A 20,591-nucleotide genomic window follows, 5' to 3' on the forward strand; every position below is an offset into this window, starting at 1 on the left:
AAAGCAGCCACACAGATATGAAAATGACCACAAAGCAAAATCTACTTCAAATAAAGCTAAACGCTAATTAAACAGAGGCCGCCCTGACATGAGAAAACCTACATGAAAGGTTTTGTGTGCTGTTCAGGAACTGCTGTGGAGGACCTGTAGCTCAGAAGCACAGTCTGAACAAATAAACTGACCTGCACTCAGCAGGACTGTGATGCAAACAGGATTCAAGGAGAATGGAGTGAAGCAGGGGGAAAAAAATCCCAGCTGCTCCTGTAAAGTCACTTTAGGAAGCTCTAAATTATCAAAGAGGCAAAGAGTGTGTGTTTAACGCTGTTTAAACACACAGCGTAGGAGGGCGAATGTGAGCCGATAAGAAAGTGCTGAGATCGTTATGTTCGGTCTGTGGAGGAGGCAACTCGAGGCTGCGCAGAGAAAAATATGTTTCTGTGAAGGAGAGGAGGAGAACTGTGATAATATCCAGACTGACAGCTGAAGGCAGAGAGTGATGAGGAAAACCCCCAAACTGATATCAAACAGTCACTTCAAATCTTTTGTGTTTCTGTGCACAGATCTGTCCTCCTGACTTTGCCTTCATGCATCCAGTAGTTACAGGAAGACAGCAGTCTGGTCTCACAGGTGCGGGTAAGCCCATAATTTTCCCCCCATTTTCAGAGGCTCAAAGTTAATTGATTGACAAGTAGTTTCATGGTCAGGTTTCCTTGTTATTTAGTGACAAATGAAGCAGACAAAAAGACAGCAAAAATTTATGAGTGGCCAAATGAAAGGTCTGGTTCATTCTTAAAAAGAAGGAATAAACTGGGCAGCTCAGGAACACCAAGGCCTGAAAGGCCACAGATGAGCACAGAATTCTTTCCATTTACAACATCTAACCAGGTCACGAACACTCCCGAGGAAGTACAGTAGGCGTCTCGTTGTCACCGGTGGAACTGGGTCACTAGTGTTTATTAATCACGTGACTGCTGATAGAAGCAGCACGGTGAAGTCTGAAGTGTGCAGGGCTGCGCTCTCTGCTCAGATTCAGACACATGCTGCAGACAGAGCTTCACAGTGCAGATGGATAATGACCCAAAGCAAACTGCAAAAGCAACCCAAGAGTTTTTTAAGGCAATGAAATGGGATATTCTTCAATGTCCATATCAGTCACCTGAACAGAACAGAGCAGCTTTTCAGTTATTAAACACAAAACTGAAGGCAGACAGACCCACAAACAAGCAGCCAGAAGGTGGCTGCGGTAAAAGCCCGGCAGAGAGTCTCAGGAGAGGAAACACATCATTTAATGATGTCTGCGGGTCCTAGACTTCAGGCAGACATTGACTCCGTTCAAGTATAAGAAACATTAATATTTATAGTAACTTGTCTAACTATTTTTAAGCCTCTGAAAATGGAGGACTATGCATAAAAATGTTTGCAATTCCTGAGTATTTAATGCAAAATGTTTGTGAAACCCGTAACTTAAAGCTTAAAGTCTGCACTCACATCTTAACTGTTTGGTGTAAAATCCACTGCAGTGGTGCAAAACTACAGAAATTGTGTATTTGTGCATATTATAAATTTAACTGTAGCTTCCTGTCTTTTAAAGGCTCCTCTCTCTGAGGATAATTAATGTGAAAATGACAAAAAATGATACCCACTAACTTAAATAAGAATTGCAGGCCTGACACAGGAGCCAGATAAGTTTACTTCTTTGTGACAATGTCAAAAAAAAAATTATAATAATGTAAAAAAGTGAAAAACCAACCTTATTTTTAGTCAGACACGTCAAACAAGTCTTTTGTTTTAGTGCAGGCGTACAGGGGGAAACCCAAACTACAAGAACTTAAATTATTAAAGAAACTAAAAATAAAAAAATCAAGGGTAAAGTACATCAATTATATAATGGATGTGTCTAAACTAAAGTGTCATATGAGGATGCTTATGCTCTTCTGTTTATCTGCTCAAAACTATTTCACCTGTAATTTTCTTTGCATTGATCTTCATGCTAACATGTACTTCTGGACATTTCCTTCTCCCTCTCATTGTGCGTGAGGCCTCTCTGGGTCTGACTCTATGAATCATGTTTAAGAAGATTTGCTGGAGCAGTTCTGACTCCAGATGTGCCGCACAAAGAAAACCAATGAAATATTAACCTGTTGAGGAAAACTTCAGCTTGACATCTCCTCAAAGTAACTAAACATTAATCCTTTTTAATGCAATACATTAGAGACCAACTAAACAGGACAAATCTGAACCAAGCACGTTCAGTTTGCTGTTGTATGGCACAGAAGAGCTACCATGTAAAAATAATGATTTGCTCATGTTCGTATGCTGCCCGCACAGACTCATCAAACGAAAAAAAAAAAAAAGGAGGAGCCTCACAGACGCTCCTGTTCCTGCACACAGAACAAATCCTGATCACGAGACCGTTTCCACGTTTCCACCAACAGCACACATACCTCCTGCCCACCAGCATGAACCCAGGTGCTTTATCTGCTACTAGAGTTGATACAACTTGCAAATGTCTGCTTTTCTAATAGGCTAGAGACCTGCAATAAAGCCATATTAACACATCGCTGCATATTCCTGTGTTAAAGCACTGGGTCATTCTGGAAGCTATCTCAGAAGGAGGCAGTTGGCAGATGATATTTATCACATTTTCTCTGCCATTTGATGTTTTACTGTCACCAGCTGACATTTCTGGTTGGGGGGAAAAAAAATAACTTTTTTCCTCCTGGCACTCACAAAGTCTTATTTAGTCATGCTAATCCTCCATCCCTGACGTAAGCAGCTCCTGATTCTAGACCAGCTACACTGGAACTTTTTTCTTGGATAAGAGATGTTCTTCGGCTGTCAAAACATGAATAACTGTATTTAAGACGAGGCACTGGCACTAAACCAGCCCTAGATCTGCTAGGGTGAAAAACAAGCCCAGGAGACACAGCTGCATGCCTTTAGCTGCTGGGGAAGCACGCAAAGAGCTCTCCAAAAAAACTCAAACTTAATTTCTTTTGTCTGCTGAGTTCTTCCCCCCCATTCACTTTGCTCTACAAATTCACATCTACTGCAAACTGAAATGTGTATAAACACTTTACTGTGTCTTAAAACAGTCTGTTAACAGGTCAGACTAATAAAATTCACCAGAAACGACTACATTCATTCATCTGTTTACCCATTTTTCTATCCAGGTTATCTATCAGGTCTAAGCAGACACGCCCAGACCTCACTCTCCCCAGCCACCTCCTTCAGCTCTTCTAAAAGGACACCAAGGTGTTTCCAAGCCAGCTGAGAGATGCAGTCTCTCCAGCATGTCCTGGGTCTGCCCCGGGGTCTCCGCCCAGTAGGAGAATCCGGCTGAGAATCCTCACCCATGAGGCACCCAGAAGGTGTCGCAGTCAGGTGCCCAAACCACCTTATGTGCACCGCAGTTCGCTGGCACCGTCCAGTCATTGTTTTTTCTGTCATCCACCCAAACTCATCCCTCAGAAGGCTCACCTGCACACATATAAAGCCAGCCTATATGGCCCAGCCCTACAAAGCAACATGGACCCACCCTCCTGTGGGCCCACCATCTGCAGGAGGAGCCATATGAGCATCCCAAAAGTAAGAAAGCTGTGTGCATTCATGCATGTGGTTCAACAGCAGTAGCACTTATAATTAGACTTTGTTTCAGACAAACTTTAGAATCTATTGATTTTGGTTAATAAACTGTTAAGTTCTGGTTAATTTTTGTTGCCACGACTCATGAGACAGACCATGAAATGGCAAATTATAATGTGCACTTTTATACACTTCAGATAGATGAGCTTTCATCCAGCTTTAACTCACAGTCCTGAGGTTCATCACAGCTGTCATTTTTATTTTTATTGTCTGATTAGTTCACTGTTAATTAAAATATCTTTACGTCAAGATTTTTAAGGCAGAGATTTTGTGCATTTCAGTCTCACAGCAGGATGTTTGCAGTAGTGACCGGGGTTCGAACCCGCGGTTGATCGATATCAGAATGCTTTGCAGATCTGATTGATTTGTTTTTTCTCGCTAGGTAACTGCACCATGGTATGATTTCATCGCAATTTGCGATCTACCACCGGAGTTTTGTTCACAATGTTCACGCTTGATCTCGCCAAGCTACAGAAAGCAAAATGGCAACCAGTGTGAAAGTGAGGGGGAAGAAAAGGAAAAGGGGAGCACAAATGACAGTTTCAAGCTATTAGACATAAAGTCCCAGGAGCTCAGTGTTGCCAACTCAGCAACATTGTCACAAGAGTCAGCAACTTTTCAGACCCCCGCAGTGACTTTTTTTTCTTCCAAAAAGTGACTAATTTAGCGACTTTTTCTGGTGATTTTCCCCCGGAAAGCCAGGATACACACAGCACTCGTACCGCCTGTTTTCGTACTCTTCGGACAACCCCCACCCTCTCTCATCAAATTAGCATGCTAATTAGCATTATCAAGCAAATTAACTAACACTGTAGACTGATAACAATAACATTACACTGTACCATAAAAGTACGATAAAAATCTAAATAGATTTTGTCAGCAGATAAAGTCTGACTACTAATATCTGGAGTGTTATTATGCTGTGGGACTTTTTTATGGGTGAATGGATAAATACACAAGGACATGTCTCATTGTGAGGATGCTGAGTCTGGGACAGAGCTTCAGAGGACTGCCAGAGTACAGGTGAGAGTCAGGATTAGGTTCAGGACAAGAGGCATGCTAATGCATCACGTAAGGGGGAGTCCTCGCAAGTGCTGAAAGACAAATGTGTGTGTCTGTCCAATTTCACAGTCCAATAAGCTTGAAGTCACCTGCACTCCAGTTTGTCAAACACACACAACTCAGCTCATAATTCTGCTGAATTATGGATTAAAGCTGCTATTAATAGAAAGTTTAACATTTCCCATCCCCAATGCTAAAGCACGAACAGAGGCTTTCACATTCGACACGCGGCTGCCTCGGGAGCAGAGGCTGACATTTTTTCAGAAATCCTGTGAGTCACGGCATTCCCGTGGGAATCCTGCAAGATGGGAGTCAATTTTGCTGTTCATAGCGTGACTGGGATGGGACAGAAAAGCGTCAACATGCAGGAGCTGGCTGAGCCGTATAACAGGTCCATTTTTAAATATAAATGCACAAATCTAATATGAATAAATGAACATAATGCTCATCATTCTTTAGTCTTATGTTTACTCTGTTTTATTCTCTGTTCTTTTAGGTAGTTGCTGGTTGTTTGCAGCCAAAAATGAAGCTGGACACAGTGACATCACATGTTGGTTAATGAGGTCCTCTTGGGGCCAGGAGTTTCCGCTATTGCAATCTTTGTGTATTGAAGCCAAATGAGTGAAGATGGCAGATATGACTAAAAAAACTCAGCGATACTGCACACCCATGGTCCACCTACAGCATATCCTGCTTTATTTGTCCTTTTTTACTCTAAATGGGACCATAATGGATAAATTTATCATAATTTTGTTTTCAGCATGTCTCGAAATTAGCAATTGAGACCATAAATTTATTAGAAAAGTACTCAGTGAAGCTATCTTAGGAGCCTTTTCCTCATAAAATTCTCTACAATCTGGCTTCTTTTTGCAGTCAGAAGAAATTGCCCCCTGCTGGCCATTTGAAAGAACACGGGTTTGAGGCGCCTCCTCTTTGGCTTCACTTTGACCTTTTCTAAATGTTATTGTCTATATTTCATATACAGTCTATTGCTGCAGCCAGCTGATGGGTGTATGATTTTACTGAGGGCACAAGTTGTAGCTTACAAAACTTCCAAACTTCCAAAATTCCAAAAATAGAGTTGTGAGTTTGACTCTGGAACAGCAGCGGTTCAGCTGAGAGTGTAACACTGCAGAGCCTTCAGGCAAGCCTGAATCTTTAAACAAACTGTAAGAAGTAAAACTCTGCGCTGTGTGTAAAAACATGTAAAGTGGTTATCAGATCTGGGGCAAGAGACTACAAATTTCCCTATTAAAATATAGTAAGTAGAGGGCTGCATATTATATATATATATATATATATATATATATATATATATATATATATATATATATATATATATATATATATATATATACACTATTTTGGGTCTGCTTGAACAGTAAGCCACAGCTGGAAATAGACAGCACATCTGGACACAAGCACAGCTGAAGCTAAGCTCTGGGTGAATTTCAGAGGGTCATGTCATGAAGGCTTAATATTACATAACTTACACAGAAGCGCACATATTGTTTCAGTATTGTCAGAAAACAGCAACGTAATCAAACTGAAGAAATGTTGATGAATATGAGGAGAAATCTGTTAACAAGGTCAATTTTCAGCTGTGTGCGCGCTTGTATTACTGATGCTGTGGGGACATAAATCTGTGTCACAGTCACACTGAAGGAACTCGGCTTCCTTGTGGGAAAACAAGCCCCCGTAACGTGAATCATTAAATTTCAGGGTGAGGACTCAAATGCTGGTTTGGTTAGGATATAATCAGACTCATCTGATATTTGAAACTTGGAGATATCTGCACTGTAAAATAATTTGCAGTAACATTTGACAACTTTGTATTTCAAAGTGTCTTCTGAATTAATGAAAGGACCGTGTTTAATATTTTCTTCTTATCAAGAAATCTAATGTGCATATTAGACTCATGCTGAATGTATCAAGAGTATTACAGACTTATATTTTTAATTTTTCCTCTGGCAGAGAGCCTAGTTTTATCCAGAAACTATTCATTTTTGACTCTGTCATACACAACATCATACTGCCACCCTGAATACCCACTGGAGCCTCAAATGTGGATCACTCCACTGCTGGAAATAGTTCCCAACTGATGCAATTTTCCCTTCAAATTTTGATTAAAAGTGCAGTGAGCAGCTTATTAAAAATAATTATCTGTTAGTTGTTTTTAATTGTGTACTTTGTCATGAGAAATAAACAATTGAAAAACACTTTCTGGAGCCTAGCTGTCCCAGCTGTCATGGGACGAGAGGTGTAGTACAGCCTGGAAAAGTCACCAGTTTATCGCAGATACAGAGAGATATAGAACCATTCCCAATCACATTCACACCTACAGCCACCAGTTAGAATCACCAGTTAACCAAACAAGTATGTCACTGAACTGTTGGAGGAAGCTGGAGAGAACCAATGCAGGCACAGGGAGAACATGCAGAAAGACCCCAGACGGCCAGCAGATTAGACCCAGGACCTCCTTGTTGTGAGGCACCAGTGCTAACCACTGCACCACTGTATCACCCAAACTGGAAGATGCACTGACATCAACCAAACCCTTAACATCAATGGATCACCAGTAACCTGGAGGATGTTACAAAGTTAGGCTTCTTTCTCAGGTTAATCAAATGTCATATTTTTAGTGGAATACGCCTTTAATCTTGAACACTGCTCTGTATCAGTCATATGTAAATCTATGAAAATAAACACCAGTACAGCTGATGCTCATGGAAAAACTAGCTGCTACTGAACTGCAGGCATGCTGACCTGTATACAACTGACACACACTCCTGTCTTTAGGAGGACCCCTGCTAACACCATACAGTTCCAGGCCCCTGCCTCTGAATCTAAATGAGATTCGAACCCAAACACTAAAATCATACTGAAACCCTCAAACTACTATTTGAAGCTCCGAGCCACAGAGAGGCCCGGAGACCATGTCCTCACAAGGTCTAAATTCACACTGGTCCACACAAAGATAGGTTTACAAGCATAAACACACACACACACGCGGGCGCGCGCGCACACACACACACACACACACGCGCAAAAACTGCAGATAGTTTCAATGAGGTGAAACTATTTCAGACATTCCTGAGAGCTGATACCTATTGAGGAGGAGAAAGAGGAGAGGGGAATAATAGTAGGAATAAAAGGAGGAAGGATTTAGGGCAGAGCAAAAGGTAAAGAAGGGAGCAAGGGAGGAAGTAGATTCATAGCAGTGTTAGATCTTGGAGATAAGCAGGCTACCAGTCCTGACTGCACACTTAGGTTATCGTGTTTATTCCAGACTACTGAGAAACTTGTGTAATAAATACTGAAAGCCTAGCACGTTGTCCCCATAGACTGTGGACTCTCCTGATGCCACTGATACTCAGGAAAGGAGGGCAAGTTTATTGTTGCCACTGCAGCGACTGTATTTTCATAAAATATCACTTTATTCTTTTTGTGTGAACACACCATAGAAGTGTGGCACATAAACACAGGTCAGTGGATACTGTTGCAAATGAGTAATCCAAAAGGTTATGTTTAGTATCAATTATTATCTGAGAATCCTTTTTGTGACAACCCTAATAAAGAATGCACAGTGATAACAAGCAACAGTAAGTAAGCTGTTGACTAGCTTAAGGTTAGCTGGTATTCCCAAATGTTCACGATCTTGGAATAAGTGTTAGTAACTTTGGGAAAGCGTTGAATTCAGTTTCCTGAAAACACCTTAGATTTACAAATGCTGTACAAAAAAAAATAAAAAATCACACATGTACCTGTTTATGTAGCTTTTTCACCTATTTGGCATACAAAAATTGAAATCTGAGAACATAATGAAAAATGCATTTAAGATAGTTTATTAAAAATCTAACTTCTAGTTTCTGAAACCATTATTTTATCCAGTCTGAAATGCAGCCTAACCCTACTTCTAAATGGCTCACAGGCAATCTGGCTGTTGACCCTTTAAAACCCCCCCAAAAAAACTTTACTAGAGAACAAACCACTCGAGGAGCAGGCTGGGAGAACATGTTCCACAGCAGTACACATGTAAATCTGGGAGTACCTTCAACCCAAACACAGCAGGACTCTAAAATCATCAAGATTGTGATAAACTTGACATACTCTGGCACAGACACTGATGGACAGACCCCCCAAACCAAACCAACCTTCAATTTAGAAGAAAGCTTAAAAATCCAAACTATATCTGACTTACATTTGGAGTCCTTGACAGTTTTCAGAGCTGACTGCAGTCGCTCCAACATGATGGATAATTCAGACCAGAGCCAAGCCAAGAACTCAACAATGCACGGCCCGTCCGTCCTCGATTCTGCCTGTCCTCGCTGTCTCTCTGTGAGGCAGGTTGTGCCTCTGAAAACAGGAGCCCTAGACTGAGTGTGAGCTGAGCTGCAGTGAGTGAGAGAGGGACAGTTGGAGGGGGGGCGGGGCTTATGCAGAGCAGATAGCAGTGCGAGGGAAATAACTCATGTGGAGGGGGAGGAATGCTAACAGTGGAGATGATTGTTATATTTCCAAAGGAGGAGGTGCACTGGAGCGCTGTTTATCATTGTCGATCGGTTCACTGTTCCCTCCAGCTGGGTGCGGATCAGAGGAGCTCAGGTGCAGCTGAAATTAACCAGAGACTCACCGCAACCCCAGCTGAGGAAGATCCCTCAGTGCATTTACACAGCTACTGTACTGTGTCCAGCTTTCGGTGTCAGCTTCACCACACTTTGCACTTTTACTGTACTGCATTTATTTGAAAGCTCTGAATCCTCCGTGGACACCCCCGTTTGTTTACATGTGAAAGTTGCTTATTAAACCCAACTGAAGCATGTATTATGCAAATCTAGCACCTGGAGTTATAGTTACTTATAAGCTAAGTGCTCCTGTTCTGTAGTCATTACTTATTTTATTCCTGTTGAGTGCCTTAAAATCACAGGAGCCAATGAATATCAGTTTGGTAACCCACTGGCCAGAGACTGACCCAGCCTCACGAGGAAACTCCCAATTTTTTTGAGCTTCTATTGTAGCCAGAATCTACAGATTGAAGATAATATATATTCAGTTCAAGACTTCCTGTTTCTCCTCTGGCCATTTTTAACAAATGTGGATACATGTTATCTCCAAGCACAAAAACTGGTTCAAACATGAATGGTCAATAGACTACAAGTGAACTACAAACAGAAACCAGAAATGTTCCTGTACAAAACGTCCCTTCCTCACAAATGTTTGTTTATTACAAGTTTATTCAAATATAAACCTGAATTCTGAATCATTGGCAAGCAGCAGGTCTAAAAACAAATTTTAGTTTCCACCATTTTTTTTTGGTTGTTTTCTTTTTGCCATCCTACGTCTTTAGACAAACTGAGGTATTCCAATAAGTTTTATTTTTAACCCATTTAAAGTGTCAATAGGTAACATTTCAATCCTCTGTGACCCAGTCAGCCGTATTTCTTTGTAAATTATCCACTTCCCACAGGCTAAGTGGGCACGTTTTGTTTTTTACTTATCTATCAGAAATTGTACCAAGTGAAAGTCCAGGAGCTCTAGTGACGGCCTGTGTGTTCTAGTTTGATTGTTTTCACCTTTTTAACTAACAGAAAAAAATGATTCCATTTTCTTCTTGTTTTGGCTGAACAGTCAAACCCTCATTTTGCTGGAGGATTTTGCCTCTGGCGACAGACAGAATTAATACATAATATTTAAGCACTACACTGCCCAACCAATTGTTGCTTCTTAATGACATGTTAAAGCAAATTGCTTTGTTACTGCTAGCTTCAAGTATCTTCTTCAGTTGGTTCTATGATGTTTATTTGAGATGTTATCCGGCATCAAACAGAGGAATGTAAAACCAGGAGGGAAATGAGGCTCCGAAGGTTCCCCGCTCACTTGGTATTGTTGAATAAAGAAGAACAATCTGGAACCTCTCATGTCAATCTTGCATAAAGCATGAGGTTTTATTTTAGTTTAGTCCCATTTATATTTGTGTACATGCACCTTGATGTCCCACCCTCTGAGTCAAAAGAACTGAGATGACCTCCTGACAGAAACAAACTGTTCCATCTTTACAGCTCATCCTGATAAAGTGTGTTTTTATTTCTGTAGGTTGGTTTTGTCTTTGTGCATTATCAGAATCTGTTTCTTTAAAAACAAAATGTGGAACCTGGTAGTAAAAACAATTCATCTGTATAGCACCAAATCACAACAAACAGTTGCCTTAAGGCACTTTATATTGTAAACACTATATGAAAATTACAGAGAAAACCCAACAGTCAAAACGACCCCCTATGAGCAGCACTTGGTGACAGTGGGAAGGAAAAACTCCCTTTAACAGGAAGAAACCTCCAGCAGAACCAGGCTCAGGGAGGGGGGGGTCATCTGCTGTGACTGGTTTTGGCTGAAGGGAGAGAGACAGGACAAAAGACATGCTGTGGAAGAGAGACAGATATAACTAAATAATAACTATTCTAGATTTAACAGGGAGCCAATGAAGAGAAGCCAATATGGGAGAAATCTGCTCTCTCTTTCTAGTCCCTGTCAGTACTCTAGCTGCAGCATTTTGGATCAGCTGAAGGCTTTTCAGGGAGCTTTTAGGACAGCCTGATAGTAATGAATTACTATTAATTACTAATTAATAATCCAGCCTTGAAGGAATAAATGCATGAATTAGCTTTTCAGCATCACTCTGAGAAAGGATGTTTCTAATTTTAGAAATTTGGTCCAAATGCAAAAAAGCGGTCCTACATATTTGTTTAATATGTGCATTGAAGGACATATCCTGGTCAAAAATGACTCCAAGATTTCTCACAGTGTTACTGGAGGCCAAAGTAATGCCATCCAGAGTAAGTATCTGGTTTGACACCATGTTTCTAAGATTTGTGGGGCCGAGTACAAGAATTTCAGTTTAATCTGAATTTAGAAGCAGGAAATTAGAGGTCATCCAGGCCTTAATATCTTTAAGATATTCCTGCAGTTTAACTAATTGATGTGTGTCATCTGGCTTCATCGATAGATAAAGCTGAGTATCATCTGGATAACAATTAAAATGTATACAATGCTTTCTAATAATACTGCCTAAGGGAAGCATGTATAATGTAAATAGAATTGGTCCTAGCACAGAACCCTGTGGAACTCCATAATTAACCTTAGAAGATGAGTCCACTGTCAGAGGCCATAAAACAACAGAAAACAAAATGGAAATCAGCCTTTAGATATCACACTGAGCAAAACTCACCGTTTCACTTCCACACCAAGTTCAGTTTCAGCATTCAGAGCTAAAGTACCAGATCTCAGATGGATCAATGCTTTTATATTCAAATTATTTTCAACCTAATTATCAGCTGCCTTCCTGTCATAGTTCAGTTTAGTCCAGATCTCCACTTACTTTTACAATTGGTTCTTCCTCCCAAAAAAGCCCAACAATATGACACATGGTGACGCCAACAAAAGTTGGACATATGGAGGATTGTTCGCCACTCACCTCCACTCACTTCCTGAGAGGCAATAACGAATCCAAAGCCTTCTCCCTGCCGCCTTCTCAGCTCTACCTCCACTGTCTTTACTCCTCCTCCGCTTCCTCTTCCATCCTTAGGGACCGCTCCTAGTGCTCCTCCCCCTCTGATTGCAGGGGGGCCACCCACACTCTCCTCCACACCCAGCAAGTCACGTGGCTCTAAGGTCAGTGTCACGGGAACTGAGTCCAGGAAGCTGGTGCTCTGGATGAGGCCCGAGGCTGGGGGCCCATTAGGCGTCTGGGCAGGAGGGGCACCTGGGAAGATGACAAGGATTCAGTTCAGCTTACTTTGTATTCACATTCACAACATCTGTCATCTTGAAGATGCTTAGGGTCAAGAAAGCAGTAACACAGTGGGAGAAATTGGACTGAAATCTAAAAATGAGAATTATATCTGCCATTGTGAATGAGTTTGGAGAATACCAGATTTGTTAAGCAAGTCCCTTTTTGAATTATCTTCTTTTGCCTCTTTCTGATTTTGTCATGTCACAATAAAAGCTTTTTTTCCCTCAAATATTTATATGACCCATCCTTTCTAAGTAAAAATATGTGTGCAGAAAACCTTTGTTTTGTAGGTTTCTATTAAATGATAAATGCAATTAGTATTTCCCTCTGTATGTGCTGTTTCCTGCACTAACATACCAACAAAAACAGATGCTTGCACAGCGGTCCAGTCCTGATTAACTATCTTAAAGTTGTCTTCCTCACTTAGCAGCACTCAGCACTATTTTAGGGTGCATTTACCTTGGTGGTTCCCTGGTGCTGGTAGGTGCCCCTCCTGGGGACTCTCGAGGGCCAAGCCGGCCTGGCTGAGTGGGGGAACACCCCCCACCAAGGCACCCGTGGACGGGGAAGGCAAGTTGGCTGAAGTGGTGGGGTGGGAGGAGGAAGGGGTGGTGAGGCCGTGTGGGGAGGGGAGGGGCTTGTAGAGGTTGGGGGTGATGACTGGGGAGGAGACGGGAGCTGGAAGAAGATTAAAGTTAAAAAAAATGCTTTTAATCTTCTCACAAAGTTATACTGTACAATGCATCTATGACTGTGATGGTAAAGACACCCTTTGTGTCCCATAGGTTGTTTGTGCAAGTTCTTTTTATGACATATAGCTATGTTCTACAGTTAAGCAGCCTTTTGTGAATACATGGATATGAAATCTCCTGGGACACGTCAAAAAAACCTGAGCTTTCTAAAGGGTATATTTTAAACCAACCACAACCTTTTCCTAAACATTACAGAGGAATTTTCATGCCTAAACTGAATCAAACAATAAGTAAAAATAAAAATAAAGTCAAGAAAAAAATTAAATGTAACAACAGTGATCCTACGCATGACTCCATCCCAGTCTCCTGCCTCAAAATCCATTGACTTGCATCTAAACTGCTCCTCCAGCCGCCTGATGTGAACTTTTGCTCAAACTGGAAACACACTATTGGCCATTTTGACAACAGTGTATGGGTCCTATCATACTGTAGGTACTGGTATGCTTACTTATATTAGAGGACTTGCTGGATAACCCATACACTGCTCGATGTTCAATGACAATGACACTGAATATGGACCAGTGGGTAAACTGGTCAGAACGCATCATGAATTTATGACACAATAATTGGCTAAAGAGATGGAGACATCTTGCAGCCTGAAGCCAAAATACTGGTGTTATATGAATCTATGTTATTAACAGTCACTCATCAGTGAATAGGGTTGGGGTAAGGTGTTTCAGAAATCTACCTCCTCTGTAGACCAGTAGCACAACCTCTCCCTGTTTGGTGTGTTCCTGCAGCACTCTCTGGACCTGAGGAAGGAAATACGTGTTTATTACTTTTCATTGAACTTCTTAAGTGTCCTAAACATAGATGGTCTGAAAAGCGAAGACGAGGTGAAAATCTCTTAAACTGCCATTGCTTCAAATTGAACATCTTAAGATGACAGATGACCCCATTTCTCATCTGATTTATGACACTTTCCTGGTAAATTTATGATCTCAATCACTACTCTCCACTTTTATTGAAAACAACATAATGTTCATTTTAATTTTGTAAATTAGAGTGCCCATTAGAGTCAAAAGGGAAAGCAGGTTATGCTTTAGAGTCAGCCTATAATGTGATGGACAAGCTGCCGTCATATGAGCAGGCAGTGCCCTTCAGCCAGGTCTATCCCTCACTCATCACATCAGCCATTGGTTTTCAGTTACCAGTGGTTATGTCTGTCAGAATCAACAAGGAGGGCTCAGGCAGGTGAGCTAGTGTAATGAGGGTTTGTATGACCCACAGTTTTTTTCCTTCTTTTCCTTTTTCCTATCTTTCATGGTGCAACACACAGAAGTACAACACTTCAAGGGTCTCACAGGGAAACTCGTGGATTTTCCCTGAAATATCCACAAAACTCTGCAGCCACAAGTGTCCATCTTTCCAGAGAGGACAAACCACCTGTTTACTGCTGAACTCATATCATTCTGAATATCAAGAACAAGACTGAAACTGTGGTAAGCCTCTGATAGTGAAACAGTCACAGATTTGTGAGACTACTTGACCCTCATTGGTTGCTGCATAACAATCTTTTACCTGGGAGAAGCTGAGGCTTTGGACGTCTGCTCCATTGATCTTCACTATAGTGTCTCCAGACTGCAGTGACGGGCACTGCCGCCGATCCCAAACGCGCCTAACTACTGCCTGTTGACCACCTTGTCCTCCTGCTGTCACACTGAACCCCAGTCCCCCACTTTCACTGCGTCCAAGGGCCACCGGTACAAGCTCCCCTCCATGGGCTGTCCCCGGTGACCCTGCACCAAGGGGGAGCACCAATCCTGGGTTTCCTCTGGATGCTGTGGAGGGTGCTTGGTGACTGGCTGGGCACCCATTAAAGCCACAGGGTGGGATGTCTCTGGGTGGGGTCAGCCCGAATGAGGTCTGGGGCATCAGTGGGCGATGCACTGGTGCACCAGGAGGTGTAGAAGAGGTGGTGGTGTTGTTTGTGGTGGTGGGGCTGGTGGAGTTTTGGAGGAGGCCCATCTCAGGCTGAGAGAGGGGCAGTTTGGAAAGAATGTGTGAGGATGAAGAAGTGATGGGGAGCGTGGAAGAGGAGATGGGGAGCGTGGATGTAGACAGGTCACTCTCTGAGGACTTGGAGCTCTGATGTTGGAGAAGGGAAGAGGAGGAGAGTGCAGGGAGAGTGCTGCTGTTGTAACGAATCAGAGAGGACCTGTGAGGAGGAGCAGAGTGAAGATGAAAAAATTCAACAGGATGAGCACCATTACTTCTGAGATTACTACTAAGCCTGCGCAGGGCCTTTCCCATAGGACAGAAGGTTCATTTTCACCTGTTCTACCAATACTTCCAACAAAGGAACCAGGGTTTAAATAAAGTACAAGGTGATAGTTTTACCCTAAAAAGTTATACTTTGGGAATGTCAGGGAACTTTCAGGGACCTACATATGCAAAGGTTAAACCAAAGGTTCAGGCTTCAGAATACTATAAACACTTAATTTCATTTCTTTTTTTCTTTTACTTTTGGATCATTTGATGTCATTATGGTCATCTCAGGCACAGAGCTATAGGTCTAGCACAGCAGTGCCACCCACCTGTTTAGAACTTATGTTTGCAAGGGGCACCCAATCAAAAGCATGTCACCAATAGAAATAAAAATAAGTGGTCCTAGATAACTACCCTGAGGGACACCATGATGTACCATATGTGATTCTTAATAAGAGCTACACTGACCTTCGAGTTCCTGCATTGGATAGGCCACCATCAGAGTCACTGTGATTGGTCTCTCTGCTCTCTGCTGGGTGTGGCGGACCCAGCGGGGTATCAGAGGATGTGGGGGTAGGTGGGCCTGTGAGTCCATTTGTCATTGGCTGAGTGGCATAGGAGGGCGGGGTTTGTGCCAGACCTGGATTATAGAGTTAAGAAGATTAGTCAGTTATTTTATTAATGGCTGTCAGAGAAAAACAAAGCTCTTAGTTTCAACCTCACGATATGATGTCTACTTTCACATTTGCTATAAATACTCTATATAGCCAAAGGTTATAGGCTCATCTGCCTTCACACATATATGAACTTGAATGATATCCCATTCTTAATCCATAGGGTTTAATATGATGGCGGCCCACCCTTTGCAGCTGTAACAGCTTCAACTCTTCTGGGAAGGCTTTCCAAAAGGTTTAGGAGTGTTTATGGGAATTTTTAACTATTCTCCCAAAAACACATTTGTGAGGTCAGACACTGATGTTGGAGAGAAGGACTGGCTTGCCGCTCTAATTCATCCCAAATGTGTTCTATCAGGCTGAGGTCAGGACTCTGTGCAGGCCAGTCAAGTTCTTCCACACCAAACTCACTCATCCATGTCTTTATGGAGCTGCTTTGTGCACTGGTGTGCAGTCATGCTGGAACAGCACAGGGCCATCCCCAAACTGTTCCCACAGAGTTGGGAGCATGAAATAGTCCAAAATGTCTTGGTATGCTGAAGCATTAAGAGGTCCTTTCACTGGAACTAAGGGGCCGAGCCCAACTCCTGAAAAACAACCTCGCACCATAACCCCCCTCCATAAACTTTACCCTTTGCACAGTGCAGTCAGACAGGTACTGTTCTCCTCACCAAACCCAGACTCATCCATCAGACTACCAGAAGGAGAAACATGATTGTCCCTCCAGAGAACACATGTCCACTGCTCTAGGACTCTTTGCATTGTGCTTGGTGATGTAAGGCTTGGATGCAGCTGCTCGGCCATGGAAACCCATTCCATGAAGCTCTCTCTGCACTGTTGTTGAGCTGATCTGAAGGTCACATGAAGTTTGGAGGTCTGTAGTGACTGACTGCAAAAAGTTGGCAACCTCTGTGCACTATGCACCTCAGGATCCACTGACCCTGCTCTGTCATTTTACGTGACCTACCACTTTGTGGCTGAGTTGCTGACGTTTCTGATCCCTTCTAATCCCACATTTTCTCTCTTTATAGAGACCTTTTCATTGTAATCTTGTGTGCTTTTCTTCTGCTTTTGTAATCAGCAAGAAATGATAAGTAACCTGTTGAAACCTTTGAGCCTGCAGCTCACTAAGTTATCCTTCCTCGCTACAAATAGGTAAAATTAGTCAACAATTTTCTTTTCATTACAAAATAATCATTGTGTTTTTACAATAATTATTATGCTCAGAATAAAAATGAAATTATTTAGGTTTCCAAATTAAATTTGTGTCAACACAGCTTTGTGAAATTAATTTAATTTGTGCCACGAAGCCATAGTGAGAACTATTTTAGATTTAAATATGATCAGGATGTCCTGGAGTTTCGTGGTTCCTCTGACCTGGCGTTTTGCCGTTGGCATCCAGAGTGCGGCTGAAGGTGAGGTGTGTCAGTCCTCGGTTCAGGTTGATGGACTCGCTGGGCGTCTGCGGCTGTTGAAAGGTCAGATATGAGTTTAGACAGCAACATTAAAATGGAAATTGTCCCCTGGCTGTATATTCTCCACCTGCAGTGGCTCTATGCCCCTTCAGCAGAACTTTTAATTTCAAGGAGATGAATAAAACATCTGGTCTAAATATTTCTGTGGCTCATTTTTCACAGCTTTTGCTGTGGTAATCTTAATTTTAAGCCTGCAATGGCTTAAAATGACTGATGTCTTACACACGCCTTAAAGTTTCCCAATACAGGCAGAAGAGCAGTTATTTGGAATCATTTAATTTGAAAGGACTGAAAAACAGCTGATATTTAACCTTTTTTGTGTCTTTGATTAATTAAAGCGAATTAAGGACGGTACCGTCTCCAGGGTCTGTTTGGGACAGCCGTCGGGGTTATAAAGCATCGGGTATCCTCTCCTTAGCACCACATCCACGCTCTGACCCATCGGTACCGACTTCAGCATCTCCACCACTTCTTTATGAGAGCGACCCAGCACACAGGTGTCATTGATGTAGACCAGGATGTCCGCTTCAGGAGCACAAACCAGGAAAGGAAAGTCTACAGGTTAGAGTCTTATTGTCTAACAGGACATGCAGGAATACAAATTCTGTTTTACTGTAGACCCCCAAAGAAATCAGTGTGTTCTTGTTGAAAATCTAAGTTTTCAGTTACAATCTAAAGATTTCATGAAGGACACTTTTTTTCCTGTCTTGTTTGGCAGCTTTTGCAATCAGAATCATCCATCTAGTTTCTTCTGCTTATCCGGGGCCGGGTCATGGTGGCAGCAGCCTAAGCAGAGAAGCCCAGACCTTCCTCTCCCCAGCCACCTCCTGAGATACTTAAACTCCTCCACCTGGGGGTGGGCACTCAACTATTTTCTGGCTCAATCAGAATCATAATCTGAATATTTGCCAAGAGAACCTCTATAAATTCTCTATAGGCTCCTTTATTACACCTCTGTTATTACAGCAGGTGAACAAGTGCAGGTGTGAACAGCATGTACAGACTTCACCAACAGAACTACGAGTGTAAATGAGATTTAATGTTTTTAGCTTCCCATTCTGGGTGATAGAAAGTAGACTGAATGGGAAAAGGCCAGTTTTATTTATTTAAGCCTGTTTTTTTGTTCTTCTTATTTTGCATATTTTACACATAACCACACAAAAAAACATCTTCGTCCCATGTTTGAGACTTTCTAAAAAAACAGAGTTTTTCAGGTTGTTTCATGGCTCTGTTTCCTTCCTGATTCCTGATCTTCAGAGCACGTGAACCAACTCACAGAGAGGAGGCGTGTGTGCGTCGCTCAGATTAAACTGTGTGAGAGCGCGTGTTTGTGTGGATTAGTTGTTGATCATGAGATTAGTTCTCAGCTCTTTATTTTTCTTAATAAAGAGCACTGTAATCCTCCACAGAGTGAGAAAGCATGTAAATAAATCTCTCTCCTCTGAACACCTGACCCACGACAACAGCTCTCACTTTATGGCTGTTTTTATGTGGACATGAATCCAGACGGTGGTTCAGGTTTCCTGTTTTTTGTGTTTGCTCATGCATACATCAAACCTCCATTTCCGGCACCTGGTTCTAAAACTATGGAAAAAACTGATCTAGGTGTCTGGCATAACTGAAGGCAAACTGTACTGCGGTCCTTCAGGTGTAATAGTAGCGGTAGTGATTAGTACCTGCAGTGAGAGCAGGCGGTCCTCCAGGTGTGACGCTGTACACCTGCAGAAACTCTCGTGGTCGACTTCCTCCGACTATGTTGAAGCCGAAACCTCGAGGACCTTTAGAGAGCCGAGTGTGGATGGAATAACCCTTCAGCTGACTGGGCTGGTCGGTGAACTCTGGGACTGACAGAGGAGTGGAGACAGAGGACAGAGGGGACAAAGAAAGGAGGCAGGTGGAGGTGGAAAAAGGATGGAGAGAGAGGAGAGGTGAAAAGTTAAGGACCCTTGAATAAGGTTCATGTGCAGGAGGGGAGGAAGTGGACTCTTTTTTCAGTGCAAACCTCACAGAGGACAGACACGTATCTATATCTGATTAAGGTGACAATAAAAAGAAAAAAGTAACTGACAGCATGCGGCGCTGTTTGTGGGACCGTGCTGCCCTCTGCTGGCTGCTGCTGTCAGAAATTTCTACACAAACCACCTTCTAACCAGAAGATTTAATATAGTTTAATAATAACTGTGTAATATTTTGGATTTTATAAATGTCAGTCAAAGAAGTGATTATGATTTAAAGACAAAAGAAAAACATGAGATAATCATGAACAAAACAAGATGACTTACGTTCTGTAGAGGGAGTCGTCTCTTTGTTCAGAGTTCGAGGATCCAGCCAGCTGGTCGTCTTTGAATTATGACTGATAGAGTGACAGAGAGACACACGTCCTAATCACCACCACCATCGACACTGTGGGCCACACTGGACCCTGAAGTTTGTGTTTTCTCTGCCTGCTTTGGCACCTTTTGGAAATGATTTATTTTGCAAATACAGGAAACTCTCAGCAGTGATGCTGCAGCTTCCTGTTTGCGACTCTGATGTCTGAGTTGGCAAGAAAATAAAAACTGACTCATAACAAAAACAAGCAGGAATGGTTTGGATAATAAGCTGCTGAGAGGATTAAACATTTTGTCTGTACCAGACTCCACTGTAAAAAAAGTTCAATTTAAAGTTTAAACAGGATTACTGTGCCCACAGCTTTCCTGAATATATTTTTTCTGATAGTCATAATCTAACTAATTAATTCAGCTGACACCAGAAGAAGAATTGATGAATATTTCTCACTCAATGTAGTACGGCTCCCCTGAATCACTGTAGGCCAGCTCCCAGTTTTCCGGCAGCGGAGCTCCTACTCCTGCTCTTCCCCTCCCTACTCCTCTTCCCCCTCCTCCATTCTCCATTCCTACTGCAGACTCCCATGACTGACTGAGATGCAGCGTAGTGGGAGGAGCTCCAGCTGATCCTGCAGGTAGAGAATCTCATCAGGACACAAACA

The 20,591-nt window shown here is 42.2% G+C and overlaps 1 protein-coding gene across 1 annotated transcript in view; it reads right to left on the bottom strand.

Annotated features, from left to right (window-relative positions):
- LOC115782878 (membrane-associated guanylate kinase, WW and PDZ domain-containing protein 3-like) overlaps positions 1-20,591 on the bottom strand; it is a 48,355-nt gene that overhangs the window by 18,023 nt on the left and 9,741 nt on the right. Inside the window, exons 7-16 of the mRNA XM_030733374.1 lie at positions 20,381-20,558; positions 19,885-19,955; positions 19,279-19,446; positions 17,958-18,127; positions 17,505-17,595; positions 15,922-16,093; positions 14,767-15,403; positions 13,934-13,997; positions 12,953-13,171; positions 12,176-12,463 (exon numbers count right to left, since the gene is read on the bottom strand). Coding sequence (XP_030589234.1) covers positions 12,176-12,463; positions 12,953-13,171; positions 13,934-13,997; positions 14,767-15,403; positions 15,922-16,093; positions 17,505-17,595; positions 17,958-18,127; positions 19,279-19,446; positions 19,885-19,955; positions 20,381-20,558 — 2,058 coding nt within the window. The remainder of the gene's footprint in view (positions 1-12,175; positions 12,464-12,952; positions 13,172-13,933; positions 13,998-14,766; positions 15,404-15,921; positions 16,094-17,504; positions 17,596-17,957; positions 18,128-19,278; positions 19,447-19,884; positions 19,956-20,380; positions 20,559-20,591) is intronic.

The sequence above is a fragment of the Archocentrus centrarchus genome, chromosome 7 (assembly GCF_007364275.1).
Source record: "Archocentrus centrarchus isolate MPI-CPG fArcCen1 chromosome 7, fArcCen1, whole genome shotgun sequence".
Taxonomy (NCBI): Eukaryota; Metazoa; Chordata; class Actinopteri; order Cichliformes; family Cichlidae; genus Archocentrus; species Archocentrus centrarchus.